Source organism: Acanthisitta chloris, unplaced genomic scaffold, assembly GCF_000695815.1.
Source record: "Acanthisitta chloris isolate BGI_N310 unplaced genomic scaffold, ASM69581v1 scaffold9370, whole genome shotgun sequence".
Lineage (NCBI taxonomy): Eukaryota > Metazoa > Chordata > Aves > Passeriformes > Acanthisittidae > Acanthisitta > Acanthisitta chloris.
The window spans coordinates 250-26,218 of record NW_008653318.1 but is presented as its reverse complement, the minus strand read 5'-3'; the positions used below and the strand labels follow the sequence as shown (position 1 = coordinate 26,218).

The following is a 25,969-nucleotide window of genomic DNA, read 5'->3' as shown; positions in this document are numbered from 1 at the left end:
GAGTGGAGTGGAAGGGGGTGAGCTTTAAGGTCCTTTCCAACCCAAACCATTCTGTGATCCTATATGCAAGAATCACTTTTTCCCATTGTCAGTTAATTTAATGACAGCTGTGCTTTTGCTGCTGATGTAGAGACATCATAACAAAGCCCTGATGGGGATCTGCGAAGCTGCCCGTACTGCTGAGGCTGGACAGGCAGAGTTTATTCATGCTCCTTTGGACATCCTGGCAGCTTGCTGTTCCTCTCCCACAACATGCAACTGCATTGATCTCTCTTCCTTCATCTTTTCTATGTGCTAAAAGGAAACAAGCTAGTCATGATTCCTAAGCATGAATTACAGTATGAAATAACAGTTCCTGAAATAAATTACTATTACTCAAGTGTTAATTGTTTTCCCTTTTGCTTTATAAGTCCACCCTTTGCAGAGTAGTTTGCTGAGCAAATATTGCAGGTGGTCTAAGTTGCTGCTTGTCCCAGTGCTGTTGCTCCTTGGTAGGAAGCAGTGAGTACAGTGCCTCACTTTGTATTTACCCAGTTGCATCAGATTTCTGACACCCTAATCCCTGTTGAGTAGGACCTTATTCTGTGAGTAGTCTCATTGATTTGTCCCACTAAACCAGTGACAGAATTAGGTTTGATGTTTTGTGCATGACTCTGTAGGTGATTTGTGATACTACTGGCATTCAAAGTGCTGTCTGGGCACAGGTGGTTGCTCTGTATCTCTGGAGAAAACAAAAATATGCAAATTGGCATTGATAAAAGCAAGAGTGAAGGTTCTCGTTTCTTCTCCCCTTTTCACCTCCCCAAGCCTGTACATATCCCTCTCTCTACCCAGACAAGGAAACCATTCCATCACTTCCAGTATGGGCAGGCAATGGGCCATAGCTCATTTTCTTGTTCAGTTTTGAAATTTTGATACTTTATTTTTATTTTTGTTTCCCCTCTCCTCCCTTCCCCCCCCCCCCCCTTTGTATTATTACCAGCAAGCCACAGGTATGTAAATGTGTGTTTTGACTTTGGGTTTCTTCCCTGGGGCATACTCGAGCTCTTTTGAAATAATCTTGCATGCACCTGTACACAGTTATACTGGGCACACTCTTCCAGATGAAAAAAACCTGTGGTTAAAGCCGTTTAGCCTCCTGCCAAGCACTGACTTTCTCTTTGTGTGTGTCTGTGTAGGTACACCAGAATTCATGGCCCCGGAAATGTATGAGGAACACTACGATGAATCTGTGGATGTCTACGCATTTGGAATGTGCATGTTGGAAATGGCTACCTCAGAATACCCTTACTCAGAATGCCAGAATGCTGCTCAAATTTACCGAAAAGTAACCTGTGTGAGTACATGTCCTTAATTTGTGTTGGATCTTGTCATCTGAAGGTCAAAATCACATTTTGATGAGGTGTCAATACTGTTGAGTGTTGTAGAAGTTGATGTATCTGAGCTCTGGATTACACAAACCTGTTGCAGGTTTATGTGTAGGCTTACAATTCCACAGTTGGATTATGTTTGTCTGTAGTGCAGCTACATCAAATATTTTTGGTAATTAGCCATAAAATACATAAAACTTGGGAAGAATGAGCAGGGAAAGTCTTTGCTCTAGTCTTGCGTTCTAAATGGGAACTTCTCAGACTGGATCAAGTTGGCATTCACAACTTCTCTGGCCAACTTGCTCCAGCATCTGTCTGCTCTCACAGTAACATGTTTCTTCCTAATATCTAATCTAAATCTCCCCTCCTGCCATTAGAAGCCATCACCCAAGTCCCCAAATTGTGGAAGCCCCTCATCCCTGGAAGTGTCCAAGACCAGGCTGGATGGGGCTTGGAGCAACCCGATCTAGTGGAAGGTGTTCCTGCCTGTGGCAGGAGGTGGAACACAATGGTCTTCAAGGTCCTCCAATCCAAGCCTTTCTGTGATTCTGCGAAGTTTCCTGAAAAGCTAAAAGGACTAGCTTTTAGGTTACAGCCTAAATGCTTATTTATACAGTGAAAGGTGTTTGATTTGGATTTCCAGCACAGATTCTCTCTGTGTGTGTAATAAATTCTCTGAAGGTACAAAAGGGAAAAGATAGCAATGTCTGGTTTTGGAGTCAGCGAGAGCAGCTTTATGAAAGTCTGCAAGGTCTGGTATCCCCAGGCAGGGACCAGGGGAATGGGTTTATTGCATTTTCCGTGTGGTTAAGCTGGAGGAGACGTCAGTCTAAAGTAACATATGCACTGGTTAAAATCCCCTCTCCAACACTCACACCCAGATGATAAATGTGTTTGTCTACATGAGCTGTGCAGTGAATGCCTGAGAAAACTCCCAAGTCTGTAAGATGCTCTCAGATTGCAAGTCACTGACTGCAGAGGAATGGGAGTTGCCAAAGGCTTTTGCAGCAGTGGCTATGCTCTGCTCTACTTGGTTAAGCGGAACCAAGAGATGCAGGAGGTTTTCTTCAAGATAGATTATGTCACACAGACTGGTTTGGCAAAATTCTCCCAAGCCCATTCCATCTCGCTGCTACCAAAGAAGATGGTGAGCTCTGTGGTTTGGCCCTTTTGCATCACCAGAAGGTGCAGTCTGGACACTTGGGATGGGATGAGGGTAATCCTCAGATGAAAACTGCACTAAAATTGGCAAAGAATAGCTACAGATTAATTTAATGGATCTACGTGGTAGAAAGAGTAGTTAGGCTTACATATGAAATACATATGAATACATATGAAATACATATGAAATACACATGAATACACATGAATACATAGGTATACATATGAAATACATCTTTCGGTCTCCAAAAGTGTGGTCCCAAAATTAGTTTTTATTCTTCTTATCTAGCTGCTTATTGTGAGCAAAACTGGTTGATTCTGAAAGACATTTGACACCACTTGCCTTCTCCAAGAGGTTTAGGGAATGAAGCTAGTACCAATTTTTTTGTGCTGAGGGTGATGAAAGACAGGCACAGGTTGCTCAGAGAGGTGGTGGATCGCCCCATCCCTAGAAATATTCAAGACTGTGTTGGATTGCACTCTGAGCAACCTGGTCTAGTGAAAGATGTCCTTGCTCATTGCAGGAGGTTGGGATTGGACTGGATGGCCTTTAAAGGTCCCTTCCAACCCAAACCCCTCCATGAATCTATGAAATGTGGCACTGTGAAGTCGAGTTGGCAGCAAACACAGCTCCAGGTCAGAATTGCGTTTTCTGATTTGCTGTGTGCTGGTCCCTCCCCTGGCATACAGATGGTGTCCTCAGATACCAAACACTCACCTGTGCCAGATAGTGGGCTTATGTGCAAAGTTATTTGTATATGTATAGTTTTTATTGTTCAGTGTCTGTCTTTTCCCACCACTGAAAATCAGTATACTGGGACGCTGGTGCTCTCGTAGCTTGCTGTGCTGGCCAGCTGCGATGATGCTGACCTGGCGGAAGAATGCAAACTGCTCAGAGGATGTCTGTGTTTAAAAGCTGAAGTCAGTAGCATCAGACACAGGGCAATGTCCCTGCTGGAAATGAGGGAGATGCCATGACTTTCTGAAAATCCCCCAGATCCAAAGAGGGGAAGCAGCTATATCCTGTCTTTGCATAAATTGCGCATGCTGACATTTACAGCTTGGCAAAGCTGAGTCTGTCCCAACGAACTCATGCCTGGTACTTGAGAGTGTTCTGAGAATGTTGCTTTCAAACCAGAGCTACTCAGACATAATTTTTAAAACCACAAAAGGCCTCAGAAACTGCTCAGCAGGGCAGTTAGCTTCATCCCTGTGTCTGGCGCAGCTCCCTATGACACTGCAGGGAGGGGAGTGTGTGCAGCCATGGATCTGCTGGCTGCTGACCACACTGCACCATGGGCTGGCTGGAAACCATGCTGCAGCTTCTCAGAGACCTGGAATGGGTTTGATGGCTCAGGGGAGTTCCTTGCCTGAATCCTCATTATTCAAGGCCAGGTTGCATGAGGCTCGGAGCAACCTGGTCTAGTGGAAGGTGTCTCTGCCCATGGCAAGAAGGTTGGAACTAGATGATCGTTAAAGGCCCTTCCAGCCCTAACCATTTCGTGATTCTCTGATTCTATAGCCAGTTGTTCCACATTGTTATTTCTCATCATTATTCCACGGTGCTTTATCACAATGTTTCTCCCTTTGGCACAAGGGTTGTTGGCTCTGTTTCGGTGTGTAGTCCTTCAGATGTGCTCTGTGTAGGCAGCTTAGGGGACACCTCCGTGGACTCCAGAGCTTCACAGGGTGGCAACAAGAGGATCTTCTAATTTTAGGCTCTGGAGCCTTGTCTCCAGCACATGATACTGGTCTGGTAACCAATATCACCATGGAACTGGTGTTGCTGGGAGTGTGTGTGCATCTAGAGCCACAGAGAACATCGATCTCTTCATTGCTCCATGTACCCAGAGAAGCTCTGTGTACACCTCTTAGCCATCTGGAATATTGGTAATTAAGACTTTGCAAAGCTCCTAAGCCTCATTTATCAAAGCAATATCCAAGATGGCAAAGAATAATGATTAATCAGAGGATTCCTAATTAGATGTTATATTTCAATTTGCAGATTTAAGTAGCCATTTTTAAAGACACTGATGGAAGCCTGAGCCAAGTTGTTTTCTGTGGCAGTAACCTTTGCATGACTGAGGATTAGATAGTAAATCATTATAAGTTTGTAAAACTGGCCTTATAGTGACAGCTTTGGAGAGGTGGGAGATGATGCTTATCATGAAGTACAAGTAATGGTGGACATGCTGTTGAAAGGTCACTGTAAGGAGTATTTTTGAAGCAAAGTTGTTCTGGCAGGGAAGTGGAAGCCAAAAATGTCAGGTACTGGCATGGAGGGTGCGTTTCCTGTGGTTTTCAGCTGAATTTGGCACAGTAGCAGTGGGAGCAAAGGCACTAGGATTCCTTAGGTGGAAAAATCTGCATTGGTGTTGTTCTAAGGAAAGGGTTAACCAGCTCTCTGTGTAGTGGAGAAAGCCCTGTCAAATGCCATGAGCTGCAGGACTGTCAGCCAGGGAGGAGGAGCAGGGGGTGGACCTCTGGGGTGAGGGTGCAGGAGGAGCCTCCTGTCCTGGGGGAGATCCTCTGGCCCAGAAGGAACCTTCTGGTGGGCTCACCAGCTTCTCTAGAGGAGCTGCATCCACAGGAGAGCTGGCGACAGCAAGGGACCCTGCTTCGACCCGCGTGAGTCGCCCCGCGGCGCCGCGGGGGCTGAGGGACGCTGCGGAGGTGGCAGCAGCACAGGTGTAGGAGCTCAGGGTGTGGGGTCCTGAGCCAGCACCATGCACTCGGGTCTGCCCTGACCTGGGGCAGTGACCATATACAGACAACTCTAAAACCACTTGGATGAAGAGTTAGGGCTGGTTGTGCGGCAGCTTGTGTGAGCCTTGGGGTTTATAGACTGCTGTACAGTCTAGAAGTGGAGTGTAGACTAAACCCAAGAGGCTGAATTAGACTGTTTTCTTCCAGTATTAGATTAGGTTTGGGGCTCTCACTAGAGCAGAAGGTGGCTCTGACCTTCTTGGATGGAGAGGATCAATGACGCAGAGTCCCTGAACGCTACAGCTTCTCAGAGAGAAATGTGCTTACATTTTTATGAAGCTGGTTTTTTTCACCACAAATGTAAATAGTATTTTTAAAAGCACTATTTTGAGTGTTTAGAATTGAGAGTCAATGCATTGTAAGAATGTGGTTGCTGTGTCTAGCTGCTGGATGCTTTTATTTGAAAAATATAAAATAAAGTAATTTGGGTTTTTCTGCTTTGGGCTCAGCATCGTGATGGCAACCACCAGAGGTGCTGACAGCACCCAAAGGGGTCGGAATTTCTGGCCAGAGTTTGCATCAAGGAGCAGTAACTAACAAAGTCTTTAGACTACCTCCAGCCTTCTGCTGGGTCCTGCTGGACTGACATTCCCTCTGCTGCCCAGCACAGGCAGGGCATGATTTGGGTTTTGCCACTATAGTGTCTTTTTCAATAGTTTCTACACTGTGTCCTAACACTCTGCCAAATCCTTGCCTGCCCCTAGGACATAAGATACTCCTGAAGTCCTGGCTGCCCAAGTCACACATGTTGGTAGTCCTTACTGGTATGGAAAATAGAAACATTCCCTTCCTGAGACCTTATTATGTCAGGATACACCACATTCTGCATGTCTGTAGTGTAAGATTATTAGACTTATTTATTGCACTGGTCTTTTATTCTGCCTGCCCGTATTCTCATGACTTAATTGCTGCCTTGATTTTTGCACTCTTGTTTTCCCATTCATGTAGCTGCATGTGTGTAGTTGTCCAGGATAAAGTGATGCTCATGTTTGAAAAGTGCAAAGGGGCTCATTTCTCTGCCAGACGAGACATGCTTGTTCCCACTTGTCACTTCTCTCTGCCCTTTCAGCCTGAATGATGGAGTGTAAACACACAAAAAAATTGATATGTACCATAAATAGCAAATACATCTCTCCCAAGCAACGGGGCCGAGCCACATTTACCGCAGTTCACTCTGAAATGATTTCCTGGTCAGCATATTTGCAGTGACCTTCGTTCTGATGCCATAATCTCATTTTTCATGCATAACTTGATGGTTTTTCTTACTCGTATTTTTTTTTTTGTGTTTAATCATTCTGCCAAAGTGATTTTAATGTAGACAATAGTGATGAAACATCAGAGTCTGTGACCTTCCCAGACAGCTCCAGCCCAGTGTTTTCTTAGGGATGCGCTGCAGAATGCACAGTGAAGCAGCTGCATCTCCTGGGGGTTCCTGGCCACCTCCTTGGATTTATCAGCACAAACCTGTGTTTCAAAACAACCCACATGGTTAGTGTTCTGGTTTGCATTTCCAGTTTTCATATTTTTGTTTTCCTCAGTGTATTGAAGGTTTTCTCAGCATTCACAGGCCATACACCACATTGCTCACATAGACAGAACAAATGCTGTGGCTGTGGCACAGTGACAACAGACAAATAATGCTGGGAATGTCATTGGGTGAATTTCTGGTGGGTTTTGGAGATCTTAGATCTGCAGGTAATGCTTTAGATTCACATTAAGATGGAGAACCATTAACAGAAAAGAACAGAGATGAGTTTATAATTGCACACAGTGATGTTATGGAACAAAGTCCTGGTAAAACTGAGAGCTTTACCTTCATTTCGGTGACTTCAGAGTGTGTGTGCTGGGGTGTATTTTCAGTTGGAAACATGGCTTCAGCTTTTTTGAAAGAAGGTTTTTTCCTTGTAGAAGATGGAGTGTTAGCCCAGAGCAGGCTGTCTCTAGAGGGGGAGGGCACCTTCTGGGGGACAGGAAATTACTGAGGTGGGTCAGACGTACCGTTGACTTGTCTGGCATTCGCTGTGCACCTTATAAAGCATCACATGCTGCTCTTCAAAGTGTGCTCTGCCAATGGAAAATGGCAAGTGTCTGTTTTTAGACCTCTGGAAAACAAGCAGCACATTTTTTCACCCAGCAACGAAGTCTCAGCTTTAATGTCCTATACATGCCTGGCTGTAGGCTCAGCTACCTTGTAAAGGTTTACAAATCTAATTGGTTCAGAAAGACAGTGATGAGAATAAATGGTGGTGAGGGATTCAGAGTAAATCATCTTGTTTGAGATAGAGAAATTCTCAAAAGGGAAATTATTTAATGTCTCATTTTGCTCTTGGATTATGTATGTACATTTTAGCATTTAAAAGTCTGTAGGAAATGCCCCTTATGTCCCCCAGCCCTCCCTGCCTTTCACACGCAGTGGCATTGAGTTTACTTCAGTTTACCAGAGGCTGTACAGCTTTCAAATTGTCATGGATAATTTCTCAACTAATACACTTTGAATTTCGGTGCCATGTTTCCTTGGGAATGCTCAGGGAAGACAGATGGCTTTTGTTTAAATGAATGAGATGAGTCCTTTGATGGCAAATAGAAGCCCCTTCATTGTCGGGAGGCACCGCGCCGTGGGGACGGTTTGCAGCATCCCAGTGAGATGGCCTTGGAGAGTTTAATGAAGAGTAAGGAACAAAAGCATCCTAGAACATATGGACAGGGAGAAAACACTTTGGCAAAGCAGCTCTGTTCAGTACTTCACTCTGCATATTTTGTCCTTGTTTGTTTTAGTAACCTATTCATAGTTTAGCCATTCAGCAGATTGACACAATGGATGTTTGGAGGGGAGTTCCCTCAAAAGATGGTGAAAGTTGGTGGAAGAGTTGCTTTTTTTGTGTGTGTGGAAGCAATTTGTAAGGTCAAAATTGGGAATCGGTCATCAGGGATCTATTAAAAGGATGGTTTTCAGGCAGACCTGATTTCTAGATGCCCAACGTGTCCTACCCTGCTCCATCCCAGTTGTGTCAGAGCTCAGGTTTAAGATACCTGAAGATTGCTTGTGAATTCTGTAAAAGAAAATTAAATCAGGAGAAACCCTGATATGCTTCAGGCTGTGTCTCTCATATGTTCTGTTTGTGTAAAGACATCCATGGAGCACTTGCAAAATTTGAAAAAGCAGTTGGCATGTACCTTTGAGTGTATAGACATGTGAGCAATATATTCCTCTAGGTAGCTGGAAGCTCTGCAGGTAGTGTGGTCTAAATTGCCTGTACTGTTTTGTTGGGGTTTTCTGGATTTTTTGGGGGGATGGGGGAGAGGGTGTTGTTGGGTTTTTTCACCCCATTAAATGGATACCGATGCACCTTTGTGCGATATTTTTCAGTAAACATAAAGCTCCAAGCCCTGTCCAACCTGGCCTTGAACACTCCCAGGGATGGAGCACCCACAGCTTCTCCGGGCAAGCTGTGCCAGTGCCTCCTCAGCACCCTCACAGGGAAGAATGTCTTCCTTATATCTAATCTCAGCCTGCATTCCTTCAGCTTAATGCCATTAAGCCTTCATTAGGTCTTTATTACCCTTTCTTCCTGTGGAGTGTCACACCAAGATGGAAATCAGGGTTTTCCTGTTGCAAACTGGAGTGTTCTGAAATGTAGAGATTTATCCTGTTTTCCGTTGTGAGTTACCCAAGGATTTCTTCCAACTCCTCATCAGGGAACACAATAGGCTTCTGTAGCTTAAGGGTGAATTAGGGTAGAGAGGAGTCCTGCTAAAAGTGTTTTTTGGCGGTACTCTGTTTTGTTTCATTTCTAATTCATGTGTTGGAGCTCTCCTAAGATCCCCCTTGGCACACTGGAGCCAGCCTGGGCACTTCTGTGCCTTTTGACACATTTTTCTAATACACAAAATTTGAACCCTCATCTCCTAAGTAAGATTTAGGTTTGCTTAAGCAAATAATTCTTTTTAGTGGGTCACAGCCAGCCAGCCACATGTACAGATTATTCTGGTTTATTCCCACAAGAATGGGGTTTTTTGGATCTCTGCAGCTTTCTGCTGAGGCAAAACTGGGGGACTGAGTCTTTGTGTGACGATTATGTCCTGTTATTATTGCTGTTTTTTTTCAAAATTTATGAATTACATATTTTACTCTGTAGTTTTAAGACAAAAAGGGGAGCAGTTGACCTGAAATTAATGAATTCATTAAAGTTTAAAGTAGAATCTGGGGCTTGAATGGCAGCAGAATGTTCATAAAAAGATAGAAGTATAATCTGGTTCTGGAATATTCAGAAATTCTCAGAGTGGTGCCAGCCTTCACTGAAGTTCACCCATAAAATTTATTCAAGACATGTCAGTGAATTAACTTGCAGACACTCTGAAATATTTACTTTCTTTCTTTTTTTTTTAATTCAAGGCAGCACCAGGTGAGCCAGAAGTCCACTCTGCAAGTCTCCTTATCTGCCACTGCATGAGCCATTATTCACTGTCATTTCAGGGTGAAACTTTAACAGGATTTGAATGGAGTTAAATGGCCAATTCCCATTCAGTTATGTGCTTAATCACATTCTAGGTTTTTTAGATACAGGAAATTGTTTTTTCTTTTTGTTCTGCTTATTGACTTCATAGGAAATATTTGGGTCCTTAAGTGATAGGGCCTAACTGCATAATTTGTTCTCAAATTAATTGTCATATTTTCATCCACATACATTTTGGTTTAGTAGGTTAATGTGGTTTTTTTAAAAGGGAATCAGTTCTGTGATTTAAGCTGGGCATCACAAATAAAAAGGATAACTTCTTGCGTTGCCACTTGTCATCTGTAGCTGAGTACAGACATAGATGGCACTCACAGGAAACCTTCTGTGGAGCTGGATGGAAGGGATCACTGGCCTCAGGTGCTGGGAGGCTGGTAACTGCTCTGATGTCCTTTGGCAAGAGAGCACTGGGATGGCCTCACTGCAAGTGACGGCTCTTCCTAAGGGAACATCCCTTCCTCCCTGTCCACAGCCTGGAATCAGAAGAAATTAGCACTCTGGGCTTTGAAAACACACAGCCCCACACCTGTGCTGAATGCCCAGATGCTCCCCACTGGTCTGGTTTTGGTATATAATTCCCTGTCAGTGCACAGATGTTCATGCTCACTATTTTTAGTATATTTTGGTTATGTGTACAGAACAATGACATAATATCTGAACTGTTACTTAGCCTGAGAGTTTGCATGCCTCCTCTCCTACAGTCTCTCCTTGTGCTGGTAAGATAGATGTTATTTTCATATTCATAACAATTTTACCCAGGCTCTATAGCCTGAGGAGGATCATGCTGAGTTAAGGTCTTGATCCTGAAATACTAGAGAATAGGAGAATTTACCTATGACTGTCCTAGGAGTGTGTCTGTGTGTGTTCCTCTTAAATCCTGTCCATGTGCTTAACACAGTCCCGGATAACGCTAAAGAAATGCAAATTATCCCTGTTGCACCTATGCTGAGCCAATCTCCTGGTGTGGGGAAGCAGATTCTGCTTCTCCAGGTTATCTTCTGCAATGAGCAGTTGGGTTTTCTCCTTGAAAGGCCATGCTCATAGCTTGCTGTTCCAAATCTAGAATTATTTCCAGCAAACATGTGAATATTTGACAGAGATTTAACTTGATTTATAGGTTACACCTGCTCTGCCACACATTTCCAGTGGAACTCTAACAATATCCTGTGAAGTTAAAGAGCAATGCAGAACTCTTGGGTATATTCTGCTTCTCTGCTTGGTTTTGGAGTTGTTTTGGAGGCGAGTGGGGGTGTTGGGATGTTTAGGTCATAGAAAAGCAAAGCATTTGTGGGAAACAGAAATATGGACTATTCCAATGTGTTTTTTACTCATTCTTGACACTGGCGATCTGAAGAAAAACATGGTTGTTTGTCTTTATTCATTTACTGTTTTGAGAGGTAAAGCAAAAATATAAAAGGAATAATTTCAGAAAACAGTTATTTTGAAAATTTAAAATTGGCTGTTTCTCGAATATTCACTGCAGAGTTAGGCAGAATTTGCAAAGGTTGGTAAAGAAAAAGGGATACTTGCCCTGTCTATGGATGAGGTTGTGCAAACCAGTGTGCTAATTTTGAAGTGCATTGGTTCTTGGAAATACAGTGGCCCTAAATCTTCAACTTAATTTTGCATGAAGACTAACAACTTAAAAGCATTAGTTACTCCAAGGGTTTAATTGACCGTAAAATGTAGGAGAAATAACCTTAATGAAGAGATAATGTAATTCTTTTTCGAACTAAATTGTTTTTCTCTATCCTTTTAGGGTATAAAGCCAGCAAGCTTTGAAAAAGTTACTGATCCTGAAATTAAGGAGATAATTGGGGAGTGCATCTGCAAAAATAAAGAAGAAAGGTTTGTTTCAGCTATCAAGTTTTGTATTAAATTACGTGTCTGCAGGGATTTCAAAGCTGTCTGTAGATCTTCGTTCTAGTCTCTGGGTCTCCCCCATGCAGGAGAAAACAGAATGGAAATGCAAATATAAATTCCTGACATACAATGTCAGGATAAATGCTCTTGTGTCTCACACCCTCTCAGCTCCAAAGGATAAGGTCAGGAAGCATCACCGTGGACCTGAGCTAGGATGTCCTAGCAATTTCAGCTGTCCATAAAACCTCACTTTTGAGGTTCTACGTGGAGCAGAGTGGGGTAAAGGTTGATGCAGTGGAGTCACCACAAGCTGTTGTAGCAGATCCCTTTGGCCTCATTGGCCTCTGGATATGGAGACACATTGTGCCTTGTTTCCAGCTCTGCTTTAAAACCTAATGTTCTCTGATTGGTCTCTGTCAGTTTGTCTAGTGCTCAGAATTTTAAGACTTTCACAAATACAGTTTTTAGGGGCCTCAGCTGACTATCTAGAGGGAGCCTCTTCTTTAGTACTCTTTAAGCTCAGATACTCAAGAAAAGTTATAAAAACAAGCTATAATCTGCATTTCTGTATGTGCTTGTGGTGCATAAATGTTGCTGAAGCTTTGTGAAATGGAAAATGTCACTTTTTCAATTTCATTTCCTTCTCATCACTGGAAATCCCATGTCATTTTACAAAGAACACAAATTCATTATGGATGAACACCAAACATACTGTAAATGTTTTCATCTTTAACAGCAGTTTCTTGTCACAAACCTCTCTGAAATTGCTTGACTTGCAGTATTTGAATCTTCTTTATATCCTTTGCAGATATGAAATTAAAGATTTATTAAGCCATGCCTTTTTTGCTGAAGATACTGGGGTAAGAGTGGAACTTGCAGAAGAAGACCATGGTAGGAAATCCTCTATTGCCTTAAGACTCTGGGTAGAAGATCCTAAGAAACTGAAAGGAAAACCCAAAGATAATGGAGCCATTGAGTTTACTTTTGATCTGGAGAAGGAAACTCCTGATGATGTTGCACAAGAAATGGTAAAATAAACTTCTTCTGACAAAAACATATATATATATATATATATATATATATGATGTAGTGCATAAATGTGAAAGGACAGCAGAAACAAGTGGGGCAAAGTCACTTCCACTTGACCCATTCCAGATGTCCAGTTTAGGCACTTTGCATTGATTTTGGAATGAATACAAGAAAGGGGTAAACAGGGAAGAACTAATAACTGAAAAATATTATTTGCCATATTTGAAAACAGATGCCTGAAATGGCATTTCAAATAGCTTAGGGACCATGGAGGTCTGGTCTAATTTTATATTTTGCAAAGTCTTTTGCCAGTTTCTGTAGGCTGTTGAATATCTTTGAATTTGGAATCTGTTTAGTTCCAGACAGCAGCTTGAATTATAAGAGTTCAGAAGTTCAATCACAAAATATTCTGCACCAAATTCTTCAAAATGCTTTTTCCCCATCTGTTCTGTTGGTGTTTCTGAGGAGGAATGTAGATGAGGATGGTCTGTGGTCAGCATTGATAGGAAACTAGATTCACAGAGTTAGGAATAAACTTTGGATTTTTTAACAGATAAGTTTAACTTGATGAATTTCTGTATCTTCATAACTTATGGGGTTTTGTTAGGCAATCTGTGTTCCAGTTTCACCACATTGTCCTTGAACTGATATTTTTATTTTACTGCAGTTGTTTAGGTGTTCTAACATCACCAAGGCACAGAGTCAGTAAGCACTTAGCGAAGGGTCTGAACTTTCCTGTGCTTGCAGAAATGTTCCTATTATAATCTAAATCCCAAGGGATCCCATTTAATGATATTGTCATCACCACTCCTGTTCTGCTCAGGAGGCACTCGTTTTGGTAATGCTGCCCTGCTCTGCTGGGACTCATCACCATCTACTCCAAATTTAGTGGGAGGAATTCAGGCTGCTCTGTCTTCTTGCCATTGGTTTGCTGTAGGTCCAATATTTTCCCGGCAGTGTATCGTTACAGAACTCATTTAGTTTAAATGGGTACAGTTCCTTGCTGTTGTATTTTGCAGTTCAATACTGGTGGATTTTGAAGTTCTGTGGGTAGCTCAGGCCATAGCTGTGATGTTTTGTTTTGAAGAGCAAATAATTCTCGTTAAAAGTATGTTTAAAAGGATCATACCCAGACTACAGTGATACTATACCCTTTCCCAAACAATTTTAAAACTTGTGTCCCACATTAATAGTTACCTAAGTGACAGCCCATGAAATGCTTTCAAACTTGAGGCTGTTGGGGTGAGGGGTACATGTATTCCTAAATATCTTTTTCTAGTCCTTATGAATTGTGGAACACCAAAGCCATGTGGTTCCATCAGTTTGTTGCTTTATGTGCTGTGGAAGAGAAGAATGCAGGAGACCTTCTGAGTACAAGGAATTATTTCTTATTACTGATGGGTTTGTGGTAGTCAGGCAATGCCACCTGTCCAAAGGATGTGGGCTAAAGGAACCTGAAAAGTTCTGGTTGGTTTGGAACTTGAAGTTACCTCTCCCAATGAGTGGGTACTGTAAAGCAGCATGTCTTCATTAAAATCCAGATGTGTTTTAAGCTGCTTTGCACCCATTAATTTTAAACAGCAAAAATCTAAGCTGTTTGGGCAAGAGCAAAGTAGGAAAGCCTCTAGATTTCTCCATGTATATAAGTGCTTCCAAATCTGTCATGTTAAGAAAGTAGGCAGAGCAGACAAAGCTCTGGGAGGTCATTATTAAATGAAAATTCATACCCTGTGCTGGAGGAGATTATGCAAACAAATAGCACAGAGATGAATTTCCATTTTATCTGTGGAGCAGTTGAGTTCTGAGAAGCCTGGGCCCCTTCTCCATCACATGGGAACTGCCTGTATCGGGCTCACTGATAGGCTTTTTCTTTAGAAAAGTCAATCAATACTGACTGACTTCACCATTTAAGAGAAGTTAATTTGAGACATAATTCAGTTAACATCTTGTCCTTCATGACTTGCTGTGCTATCAAGCACAGCAATTTGAGAAACTGTGTGTGCTGGAAAGGTTAAGGCAATAAATTTAGATTTAGGGGTAGTTTGATTCACTCCAGCTGCATCATTCAAAGAATTATGTTTTTTTCTAGTTTTGACTCTTCTGTTAGTGTTGAAAAAAAGAGGGGAACCCATCTGCCGTTAAATTTGCTCTCCTCAATGTGTGTTAAGTGGTGAATAAATTGAGCCAATATATATTGACATCTTAGAAATTGCACACTGAGGTTTTAATATACTAGGAATAGAAGTTTTATTTTCAAAAGTCCCCTTCAGGCTCTTGAGTTCCTGTTCTTGTAAAAAAAAAAGTATGTCTTTGTATAAATTCATGTTGTTTCAAGCTGACTTTTCCTGTGTTAGCCAGAGATTTGAGTAATGCATGTGTGCACATATGTGCACACATCCATGCACATGGGACCTTGCTAAGTCTGTGCCTCCTCTGTAGATTGACTCTGGATTTTTTCATGAAAACGATCTCAAGATAGTTGCAAAGTCCATACGTGACAGAGTGGCACTAATCCTCTGGCGAAGAGAGCGGATTTGGCCGAGGATGCAGTCGGAGGAGCGTCGGGACTCAGAGTGCCTGGAGAAGCTAAAGGCACCACAGGCACAGCAGGTCCAGGTCACCTACCTTTCTCACACGGGGCACCACATCCTGTCAGAGTCAGAGGAGCCAGAGGCAGACCAGCACCCCTTCCAGCAGAACCTGCCCACCAGCGTCACCTCAGTCGCGTGTAAGTCTCGGGCTGGTGTTGGGGGCACACAGTGATGAACGTCCGAGGGTAAAACCCAGGATGATCTGAGCTGAGTGGTGAGATGAACTGATGTGTGTGGGTTTGCACAGTAGCTCAAAGAACACCAGAGTCCTGGACAGATGCATCACAATTTTGAAAGAAGTTAAGTTTCAAAAAAAAGATGTTATATAGATAACTCTATATATATCTCCTGTGGTAGCAATAAATGCCAAAACCATAACATATTTGTAAATGGGAGAGTAAGGAGACCTGCTGCTCGACACAAAACTACCTGTTTTCTGTGCCAGGTGGTGGGATCAACAATTTTAAGCTTGTGCAAAGCATGATTTCAGAGCCTGCAGAAGTTGAATTGGCACCAAGCTGGTTGATGATCTTTGTGGGTCTCTTCCAAGTCAGGATATTCTATGAATCTGATTCAAACTGGTCAGAGTGACTGGTGACTCTTTCAAATGATGTTGGCCATGTGATGTTTATTGCAAACTGAAACTGAAATGCTGCAGGCCCTTGTGTTTTGGAATGACTCTTGATGGCTCGAGTGCAGTTTTTTATGATGCGGTGCAAAGGTCTACGGCAGGAAAGAGCATTCACTCTGGATGTTGCGTGATGTAATTTAAGATCTCCCTGTTTTGTGGGAAACACCAGCTGTAGTTTGGGAGCACTAGACCTGTGGGCCAACAGTGTAATTACTCTTGGGTCCTCTAAATAAGCAGCTCCCTGGCTTGGCTTGCAGAGCCTTTTTTTTCTTAGTTTGATTTCTGATCATCACACTTACCTCCAATGAATGGGAGAGTACTATTATTTCCCTAGAGTAACTTGACCCTGTCTCTGGCCACTAAAATCAACCTTTATTAATGACTCAAGCTCTGGTTCTGAAATCTCAATCTGTTTGTACTTTTAAATGTCTTGAAGGAAACATTGTTAGATATTTTTGCCCCATCCCTTGAAGTGTTCAAGGCCAGCTTGGATGAGGCTTGGAGCAACCTGGGCTAGTAGAAGGTGTCCCTGCCCTTGGCAGAGTGTGGAACTAAATGGACTTAAGGTCCTTCCAGCCCAAATCGTTCTGTGATTCTGTGATTTTTAGCTTGGAAGATTTGAGATTTTATGAGAGGTCTTTAATTTTTTTCCTAGCTAGTTTTTCTGATGAAATCTGATGTGCATATTTTGCTACTAAGCAATTATCATAACATTTCTGTTTTACTGTTCTGGGCTTGTATGGAAGTACATTTAAATGAAAGATGCATTATCTTTAGCAAAGACACAGCTGCTGCTTTCATTGAGGTATGTATAAAGTGCAACACAGAGGTCTGCTTTGAATACTGAAATATCCACACATGCCTCTACAGGAAAAAAACCTTTACAAGATATAAGAAATGGCCACATTTGCATAACACTCACAATATTGCCTTATTCACAAAGCTTTTTTTCCTGAAGCTAAATTGATCTCATTTCATATTTTTGGATTATATACTTTTTTCATACTAATTCCTTTGAGGAATACTGCAATTATGTCTCTCTTTGTTTCCAGTGGTGCAATGAGGTGACTTGTGCTTCCCATGGTTCTGCTGGACATGAGTTGGCAGAATTTTATACTAAATATAACCCCCCTTTTATTTCCTACTCCTCCTCAACTTTTAACCAACACTTGGTATTATTTGACAATTTGCTATCAGATTATTTGAACATTTTCTTAGCATAAGACCTCTGTAAATTGCTGTTTCACCCTCTCATATAATCTGAGGTCAAATGTAAAAATGGATAATTAATAACTTATTGTATGCAATGCATGTTGTTCTGTGAAAACCTGAGACTGACTCACAGCTTTTACTTTAGCACTGCCATCATACTCTTTTTTCCCCCTCCTTTGAGGTCCTGAATAATTGCTTGCAATAAAATGAAAGTGTATATGTGGCAGAAATCCTGCCGTGAGAGTAGGGCTGTGTTGGCTCTTTAGAAATGAGCTGAATAAATACAGAGGGGAGTTTAATTTTGGAAAAAAAAAAAACAGTTGGGAGAATAGTTTGGGAGTACTGAAATGTCATCTCTGATGCTATTAAAAAGTAATTTGTTATTTAAAAGCCAAATAAGTAAAACCTAATTTGGGATATGGAAAAAAGAGACGATGGAAAGTGTTGGAAAAAGAAATAGTGTTTAAGCTTAGCTGTAGCTTAAGCCATTTTTTTAACTGCGTTGCAGTTCGCTTTCATTTTTTAATTTTAAACCTCTGTTAGAAGCAGTTTGTCCTTTAGACACATCCAGCTGCAGTCTGTTCATCTCATTTCCTTCCTCAAATGAAGAAAGCAGTAGCTTATGCTCAAGAAGAGCTAGGCACCTGTATTTTACAGGCTTGAAAAGTTGTTAAAAGACATTTTAAAATGAATAAGACCTATATTTCTATTGGACAGAGGACCTGGTACTTACCCAGTGCCCACAGCTGTGCAATTCCACGGGTTAGCTGGGCAGATGTTCCAGGAGAAACTCCAGCTGAGCTCTGAATGTGCTCCTAAGCCTGCACATGTCTTGTGTCTGCCCTCAGCCTGAGGTATTGCTCTACACTCAAGCAGGGCATGACTTGCTAGACTAATAAGTCATACAGCATAAAGAATTTTGTAATTTTCAGTGCTGCTGGTAAAAAAGGTTGTTAAAGTCAGTACACCCCTGGGGGATGGAACTCTAAAAGACCTCATGGTCTGCTCTGAACTTGACAATCAGGGTTTCCTCTTCTTTCAGCCTAGAAGATCTATAAACATCTGCAATTCTTACTGTCAACCTTATGCCCGTTAAAGGAAATATCAGTGTGCCTAAAATACCGCTGCGTGCAGAAATCCATGGGGATGGCTCTTGGCTTAAGAGAAGCAGCATGTGCCTTTTGTAGAAAATAACATTTGTGTTGTATAGTTTATTTATATAAGGAAAGGGCTAGGGTAGTAAAAATGCTAATTACATAAACCATGGTGACCTTGCTCTAAAGTCATCACTTGAACGTTTGGAGTTGTTGAGCTTTTAATAAAAATTACTGTTCTTTCAGCTGACAGCACGTTTGACAGCGGCCAGGGCTCCACTGTTTATTCCGACTCCCAAAGCAGCCAGCAAAGTGTCATCTACTCGTCCCTGCCCGACCCGGTCCCTCCTGCCATCCAGCGGGTGTACAGCCCTCCTCTGAGTGAGACCCAGGCTGTGTCCCACAGCCTGCCCCAGCTCGGGCACTACCAGCAGCCCTCAGGAGTAAGTCTAAAGCTTTTTCAAATCATTTTGTATCCTGAGTCATATTTAGAGTCTTGTTTTCAGAGGGTACAGAGGGCTCTCTTTGTGTATTCCTCACTCGCCTCTATCAGTGGTGTCCTGCTCAGGAATACACTTGTTGATACGAAATGGGTGCTGGGCCTGGCTCGCTGTGTTTGCCATCCTGCTGTACTGGCAGGTGTCATACTTTCAGTAAAAGCATTCCTTCTCAATCTGTTGGCTCTGAACTGCATTAGGGGCTTTGCAACAAAGCACAGGAAGGACATGGACCTGTTGGAGTGAGTGCAGAGGAGGCCGTAAAGATGCTCCAAGGGCATATAGAGACAGGCTGAGAGATCTGGGACTGTTTAGCCTGGAGAAGAGAAGCCTAAAAGGGCTTCAAGAAAGCTAGAGATGGACTTTGGACAAGGACCTGGAGTGCCAGGACAAGGGGGAATGACTTGCCACTACCAGAGGGCAGGGTCAGATTGGACATTGGGAAGAACTTCTTCCCTGGGAGGGTGGTGAGGCACTGGCACCAGTTGCCCAGAGCTGTGGCTGCCCCATCCCTGGAAGTGTTCCAGGCCAGGCTGGATGGGTCTTGGAGCAACCTGGTCTCGTGGAAGATGCCCCTGCCCATGGCACGGGGTTGTAACAAGATGAGGTTTAATGTCCCTTCCAACCCAAACCATTCTGTGATTTCATGAGTCTATGATTAGTTTTAATCTCCTGCACATTTTCCTTCTGTATTGCTCATTGTCAGTGTAGCCTCATGTTATTGCTTCTTTGGTCAAGAGCCCCTTGGGTCTGGTGTTCCTTCCAGCTGTGTCAAAGGTGACACATCCAGTCCCTGCCTTTGGGCCTCTTGATGTGGGTTTGACCTTGCATGGAGTTGGCAATGAGTCCCTTACTAGGGATCTGAAACCAGATGCTGGTAGTCCATTCACATGTTCCCATTATGACCTTGGCCAAAAGCACATCATGGAACTGATGGTGCAAGGACAAACACATGAAAGTGAACAGAGATCTCCATGTTCTTCCAGTGAGAGGCACGAGGTAAGCATGTTACATCCCTCAGGAGCTGTGGCAGGACTGTGTCCCAACTCCAGCCTGTGCCCATGACATGTGGCAGGCAGCCCTCATGCTGCTTTTCATCATGGCAGTGACCCTGTTGTGGTTGTGCATCCCAACACCACATCCCATCCCCAAGAACTGGGAAAGGAAGATGTGTATAGCGGAGGAGAGAAGAGGCATGTCACCTCCAGTGGCACTGGGCACCTGCAGACCCTGCGGAGCCCATATGTCCTCACCAGTCTCCTCAGATGTGCCCAGCCCATTCATTTTGGTCTGGCCAAGATCAGAATGTGTTGGAAGTCTAAATGCCTGCTGGAAGTTCTCAGTTCCCAGTTAGCTGACTCCCAGGAAACTCTGTGTTCCAGCCTGCTCCTCAGAGCAGCCAGCCCTGTGGCAGGCCTTCAGACCTGCTCTGTTACAGGACTCTACAATACAGAGTTGGCCTAAAGACCAGTTCTTCCCCCATGAGACCTGCAAGGGTTGCAGAAAACATTCTACCTTCTGAATCCTCTAATGATGGGGAAGCACGGAGAACTGGCATGGGCTGCAGAGGGAGGTGGTGCAATCTCCTTCCCTGGAGATATTCAAAACCTGAGTGATGTGCTCTGGAGGACCCTGCGTGAGCAGGAAAGTTGGGCTGGATGATCTCAGCGGTCCCTGCCAACTTGAACTATCCTATGACTCCTCTGTGAGAAGCCTCCATGCCTGGCCAGTCCCATCCCAGCTGGCAGAGCATGGCTGGCGAGAGCACTCTGAGTACTGCAGCACCCCAAGCAGGAAAAATAACAGTAATGATATGGCAGTTAATATTTTTGTTTGTTTCATCCTCTTTGTCTTAAGAAAAAACAAAATCCAGGGCCAGTGGTTTTTTTCTGCTTGATCCAGATTTACCCTACACACTTGGGAAATGTATCATATTCCCTGGTTTTACCTTATGTCTTCCAAAACACCAGCAAGAAATTCCAAATTGTATTTTGGAAATGCATCAACTCTGTTCACCTAAAGGAAAAAAAATTCACCCATGGTATCTGCAGCCAGGTCCTTCCACTGTGGAAGGCACCTTTCCTATGGTACACATCTGGGATGGTTGCCATGCATCTTTCCTTGTTTCTTCTTCACCTGAAGCATCAACTTCACACCTCTAAATGTGACCCTCTAAAAGACACACCTTGAGCAGGGTTTGGTATTAATTGAGCTGTGCAGCACACTCCCTTAGTACATTCTGTCACCCTTTCCCTTCCATTAAATGTAACCTTAATGCATTACTTGTTGATTGAGGGTTTGGAAAGGCAACAATCTTTATTCACAAGCAAAGTATTTCTCCTAACTTTTTATGTTCTGATGGGGTTTCCTTTTTTTTCTCTTTCACTGATAACTTAGGTAAAGAGTTCCAAGGTTAGAAAATCACAATAATCACAGGAAACAGAAGTCTGACTCAAAACCTTTCATTTTTCAATTAAAAAAAAAATCACTGTATTTATCTGTCAGATTGTTTACCGAAATGACAAGCACATAACTGGAGCTGTAGTAGGGTTTTTTAGGCCAATGAGCCTCAGTCTGACATACTGTTTATTTTTATCTGTTTTGTTTGAGCTGAAGTTGTAGGGACCTTGCTGCTGTCACAAACCTGGTCTGAATTGCTTTCATTTTATTAAGTAGCTTTCCATTCCTTGCAGGTAACTTTTCTCCTGTCTGTTTTGAACTAAGTACCCAGCAAATGATTTACTTGCAGCTGTATTCCTGAGGAGCAGCTGTGGAGGCTGTATTGTGTGGGTTGCCCTCCCTAATGCTGTGCTCTCTCTCCCACAGCCCGGGCTCCCCGCGGTGCCAGCAGCACCCACCGTGGTGCCCCCACGGCCGCAGCACTACCAGGAGCCAGCAATGCCCTTCCCCGTGGTCCAGCCCACCACCGTCGCCTCCCTGCAGCTGGGGCAGCCACCACCGGGAGCAGCTGTGGAGGCTGTATTGTGTGGGTTGCCCTCCCTAATGCTGTGCTCTCTCTCCCACAGCCCGGGCTCCCCGCGGTGCCAGCAGCACCCACCGTGGTGCCCCCACGGCCGCAGCACTACCAGGAGCCAGCAATGCCCTTCCCCGTGGTCCAGCCCACCACCGTCGCCTCCCTGCAGCTGGGGCAGCCACCACCGCCTGGCCGGACTTTGGTTAGAGCTTGGCTGCTGCCAAAAAGCCCTTGTCTTGTCCCATCCCTTACCTGTGCTCTGCTCCAGCTTGTACCAGCTTCAGCTCATACAGGTGTTCCAGACAAGCTGTGGCTGCTCCATCCCTGGAAGTGTTCAAGGTCAGGTTGGATGGGGCTCTGAGCACCCTGGTCTAGTGGAAGGTGTCCTTGCCCATGGCAGGGGGGGGGAACTAGATGAGCTTTAAGGTTCCTTCCAACCCAAACTATCCTGTGATTCTGTGATGCCTGTAGCAAGTTTGAGGTGTTTGAAACTGTTAAACTGTGGCCTGGGAGATTTGGGGATGGGGCAATTAGTGTTGGGTTTAAAGGATGGAAGAGTAACAGGCTTGAGGACAGTTGTGGAACACACCTTAGAATGTCCTGATTGAGTTTAAGTCCTATCTTCTGTTGGGGCTTCACAGCCTCAGCCTGAAGCCTTGCATTGATGTCAGTGTACTGTCTTGATCTGTAAAAATCAAGTAATTAATAATTTTCTGTTATTATTCAGCACCTCCTTTCTAAGAGGTTAGGAAGTGATTCCTTAGCCTGGTGCCAGTTGTCACCAAATCCTCAGTGGTGCTGCTTGATGAGTTGTGCGAATACAGTGTTAATAGAGTTCGGTGCAGGCACCCAGTCAAGAGCTCCATCTCCAACAGCAGAGCCTGTCCCTCTCAGAGTTGTCTCCAAACAGTAACTCTTGTGCCTTTTGAAATAGCAAATCCCCCCAAGACTCTGCATTCCTTAAAGGTATTTCCAAAGCAGCTCTCCCCAGCAGCAGAGGGGGATGCTCTCATGAGGGATACAGCCACAGCCTGGTATGACCTGGTAATTCATCCCTCATTTTGGTGATTCTACCAAAAACTTTGCTTCCTTCAGTAGAAACTGTTCCCAGGGGCTGGGGAGTATCTGTACTTTGTGACTGGTATGAGTCATACCTCTCCAAACCTTTTCACTTACCAACATTTATCTCACAGGTTGCCTTTTAGAGGTTTTTTTTAACATGCCCTATTCTTCTGAAAGCATCAATAATGGAGAAATGTCATTTGGTCTCCTTGAAAAACATACACTTATGTGAAGTTTTGTCACATAACAGTTTTTTTTCTAATGGGTAGAGTTGTTCCCATGCTTCTCTCAGCCAAAAATTTTACACTTAGGCAGGTTTAGGGCCCCCACCATGTGCACAGGTCTTGCCTGTGGCATCTGGAGCTTTATCCTGACAGTTCCAAATCTGTTGTTTATTTTCCCCCATGAGCAAAGTCTGGTTTGGAATAGGATATTTGCCCAACTTAATTTCTTTCACATGGCCTTTCCTCACAAGATTGCTGTCTCTTTGAATAGTTCTATTCCTGACAGCAAAAGGATTTAATAACTGGTCTGTCTTTGCTTCCTAATTTTCCAGGAAGCCCAATAAAAGACTGGCTTTTTGCAGTGTTATTATTACAGAAATAGGTAAAATGATTAAGATTCGGTGCAGAACTTCCTAAAGCACCTGTGTGTCTCAGTGGCAGCAGTAGGTCCAGTGTTCCCAGAGTCCCCAGGTGTGATCCTGTGAGCACTGGAGATGTACACTGTGTAAATGAAGGGTAGGGCAGGGCAGTGGATGAAGGGGAAATCAGGATGAGAAATTCATCTGTCTAAAGAACAAATGCATTGATCTTGTATCGGTACATACTGATGATTCAGACATGTAGGATCAATGTTGCATCTCCTAATTTTCATTTTTTTTCCAATTTGGGTGTCTCTGCATTTATACTGTTACAGTTATAATGATGCAACGCTACCTAATCGACCTGGATGTTTTCCCCTCCCCGTGCCTCAACCAATTCACAAGCATTTTGTAAGATACAAGCTGAATTTGAAATGGAGGCTTCAGGAAGCTGCTCCCATTCCCTGAATGTAGTTTTCATGCTGCTAGCACGGTGTCTCCTAAAGTGGGAGGTAACTGAGCCACCTGTGCCAGTGGACTCTGTCCTTGGTGACCGATGGGCAGCTGCCTGAGCTGCAGATTAACCCAGCCAGTGTTTGAGAGCTGTGCTGACTGTGGGAGCTGGCAGGTTTATTAGCTCCGGCCCAGCGCCGTGGGCATGCAGCACTTCCACTCTGGAGCTCGGGTTGGGTCTGGCAGGAGTTCCCTGTGGGATCTCCCCAGTCCCTCAGGCACTCCCCAGGTGCCTCCACCTTGATTGGTTTGTTCTGTCCCATCATCAGTGCCACACCAACTCCCGTGCTGCCGTTCCCTTGGGTTTGGGATGTAACTGGGTAGATGCTGCCTCTTTCCCAAAACCTGGGATGGCAGAAGCTGCAGCACAGAGCCACATTTCTGATTTTTGATGTAACTGACAGAGGAATGCTCAGGCCACCACAGTGTGGAGCCAGGTGGGGGTCAGGCTCAAGACAAAATGACCTCAGGCTGCACCAGGGGAGGTTCAGGTTGGACATTGGGAAAATCTCTTCACAGAAAAGGGTGGTCAGCAACTGGCACAGGCCGCTCAAGGAGTCACCATCCCTCGAAGTGTTCAAAAAACATGTGGATGTGGCACTTGGGGACATGGTTCACTGGTGGGCCTGACAGTTCTAGGTTAGTGGCTGGACTCGATGATCTCAGAGGTCTTTTCCAACCTTAATGAGTCTGTGATTCCATGCTCCAAGAGACAGGTCTGTCCTGATGATGAGCTGGACAGAAATGGGCAGTGTGTCCAGCCACTTGGTTCTTCTGCAATGTACAAGCAATAACCTTTCTTCCTTGTTGTCTCCCGCAGCAGCAGCCCATCTCCCAGCCAGCCCCTCTGCAGCAGGTCCTTGCCAGCCAGCCCGTGTGCCCACTCCAGCCTGCACCCCACCTGCTCCCGCAGTACCAGTCGCAGGGCTCGCAGGTGGCAGCCAGCAGTACCCCCCTGAAACCCCTGCAGATCTCCACCGTGCCGCAGCTCCCACCCGTGGCCCCTTCCCAGGTAACACCCTGGAAAATGGTGCGTGAACACATCTGTTTGAGGAAAGCTTTCCAGCTAATAATTAACATGATTTGCAGTTTTTGTGTGGCTATTCTGGCTGCTTGTCGGCTTAATTGGGTCATAAGAATAGAGCATTTTCCTAATTCCTGTATATTTCTTTATTATTTGTTTGGGGAAACAGAAGTCTCCTTTGTGCCTAACCCTGTGGCATTCAGTTAATGGCCATCCCAGACTGGCAGTAACTGCTTTTTATCATTGGTTTGGTTTGGGTTTTTGCACTGTCACCTCTGGCACACTCTCTTCCCCATCCCAGGCATGGGAGCATGAGAAGTTGCCCATATTTTTTTCCATTTTCTGAGCTCCTGACTGCACCACTTCCCCCACACATGCCACCCCCTTCCCTGGCTCTCAGCCCTGATTCTGTTCTCCAGAGCAGGGATGGGCTCTTCCCTCAGCCTGGGAGGGTGTTTGGTGCCATCACTGTGTTTGCTGGTGACAGCCACTGTGATGCGAAGCAGCTCGTGCCAAAGGACAGGAACAAGCTGCTGGCAAGATGCCACGGTCTGCTCCATCACTGGGAGGTTTTGATTGTAAAAACCCTTTTTCGGGGGGCTCTTCCATGCTGCCTGGGTCACAGATTGTTTAAAAACAGAGGTTTAAATTGTCTACTGAATTTTGCATGAAAGAGTTTTGGATTTTTTCTGGTCCCAATTCCTTTTAATTTCTGTTAAAATGAAAGCAGCTTTTAATTAGGATGTTGCTTGAAGGCTTCAAGCTGGTGTTAGAAGTAGTTTTAAGCTTCTAAGGTATAAAAACATCACCCCCAAATGAACCTTTTTTTGCTTTTGCTAATGATTTAAGCATAAATCAGTTTTTATTACTGTTTGTAAACCTTGGGAAATGAATGGAAGTGATTAACAAGCAGACATAATTATCCTCATGGCACAGGTGGTTCGTGTGGCAAATGAAACTGCTTTGTCCCATCAGTGAAAGCACTGGCAATTTATGTGATATTATATTTTTTTCAGATTCCTCAGTTTCCTGTCATTCCTGCAATTACTCCTCTGGCAGGACTTGACAGCCTTCCTCCAAACCTCTCT

General features: G+C 43.9%; 1 protein-coding gene across 1 annotated transcript in view; it reads left to right on the top strand.

The window, feature by feature from the left end:
- The window catches only part of LOC103807737 (serine/threonine-protein kinase WNK2-like), a gene marked incomplete at both ends in the record, with an annotated part of 30,531 nt that extends 4,562 nt beyond the window's left edge, over positions 1–25,969 (top strand). Inside the window, 8 exons of the mRNA XM_009080486.1 lie at positions 1,179–1,336; positions 11,568–11,656; positions 12,480–12,699; positions 15,140–15,428; positions 18,475–18,671; positions 23,448–23,456; positions 24,684–24,869; positions 25,898–25,969. Coding sequence (XP_009078734.1) covers positions 1,179–1,336; positions 11,568–11,656; positions 12,480–12,699; positions 15,140–15,428; positions 18,475–18,671; positions 23,448–23,456; positions 24,684–24,869; positions 25,898–25,969 — 1,220 coding nt within the window. The remainder of the gene's footprint in view (positions 1–1,178; positions 1,337–11,567; positions 11,657–12,479; positions 12,700–15,139; positions 15,429–18,474; positions 18,672–23,447; positions 23,457–24,683; positions 24,870–25,897) is intronic.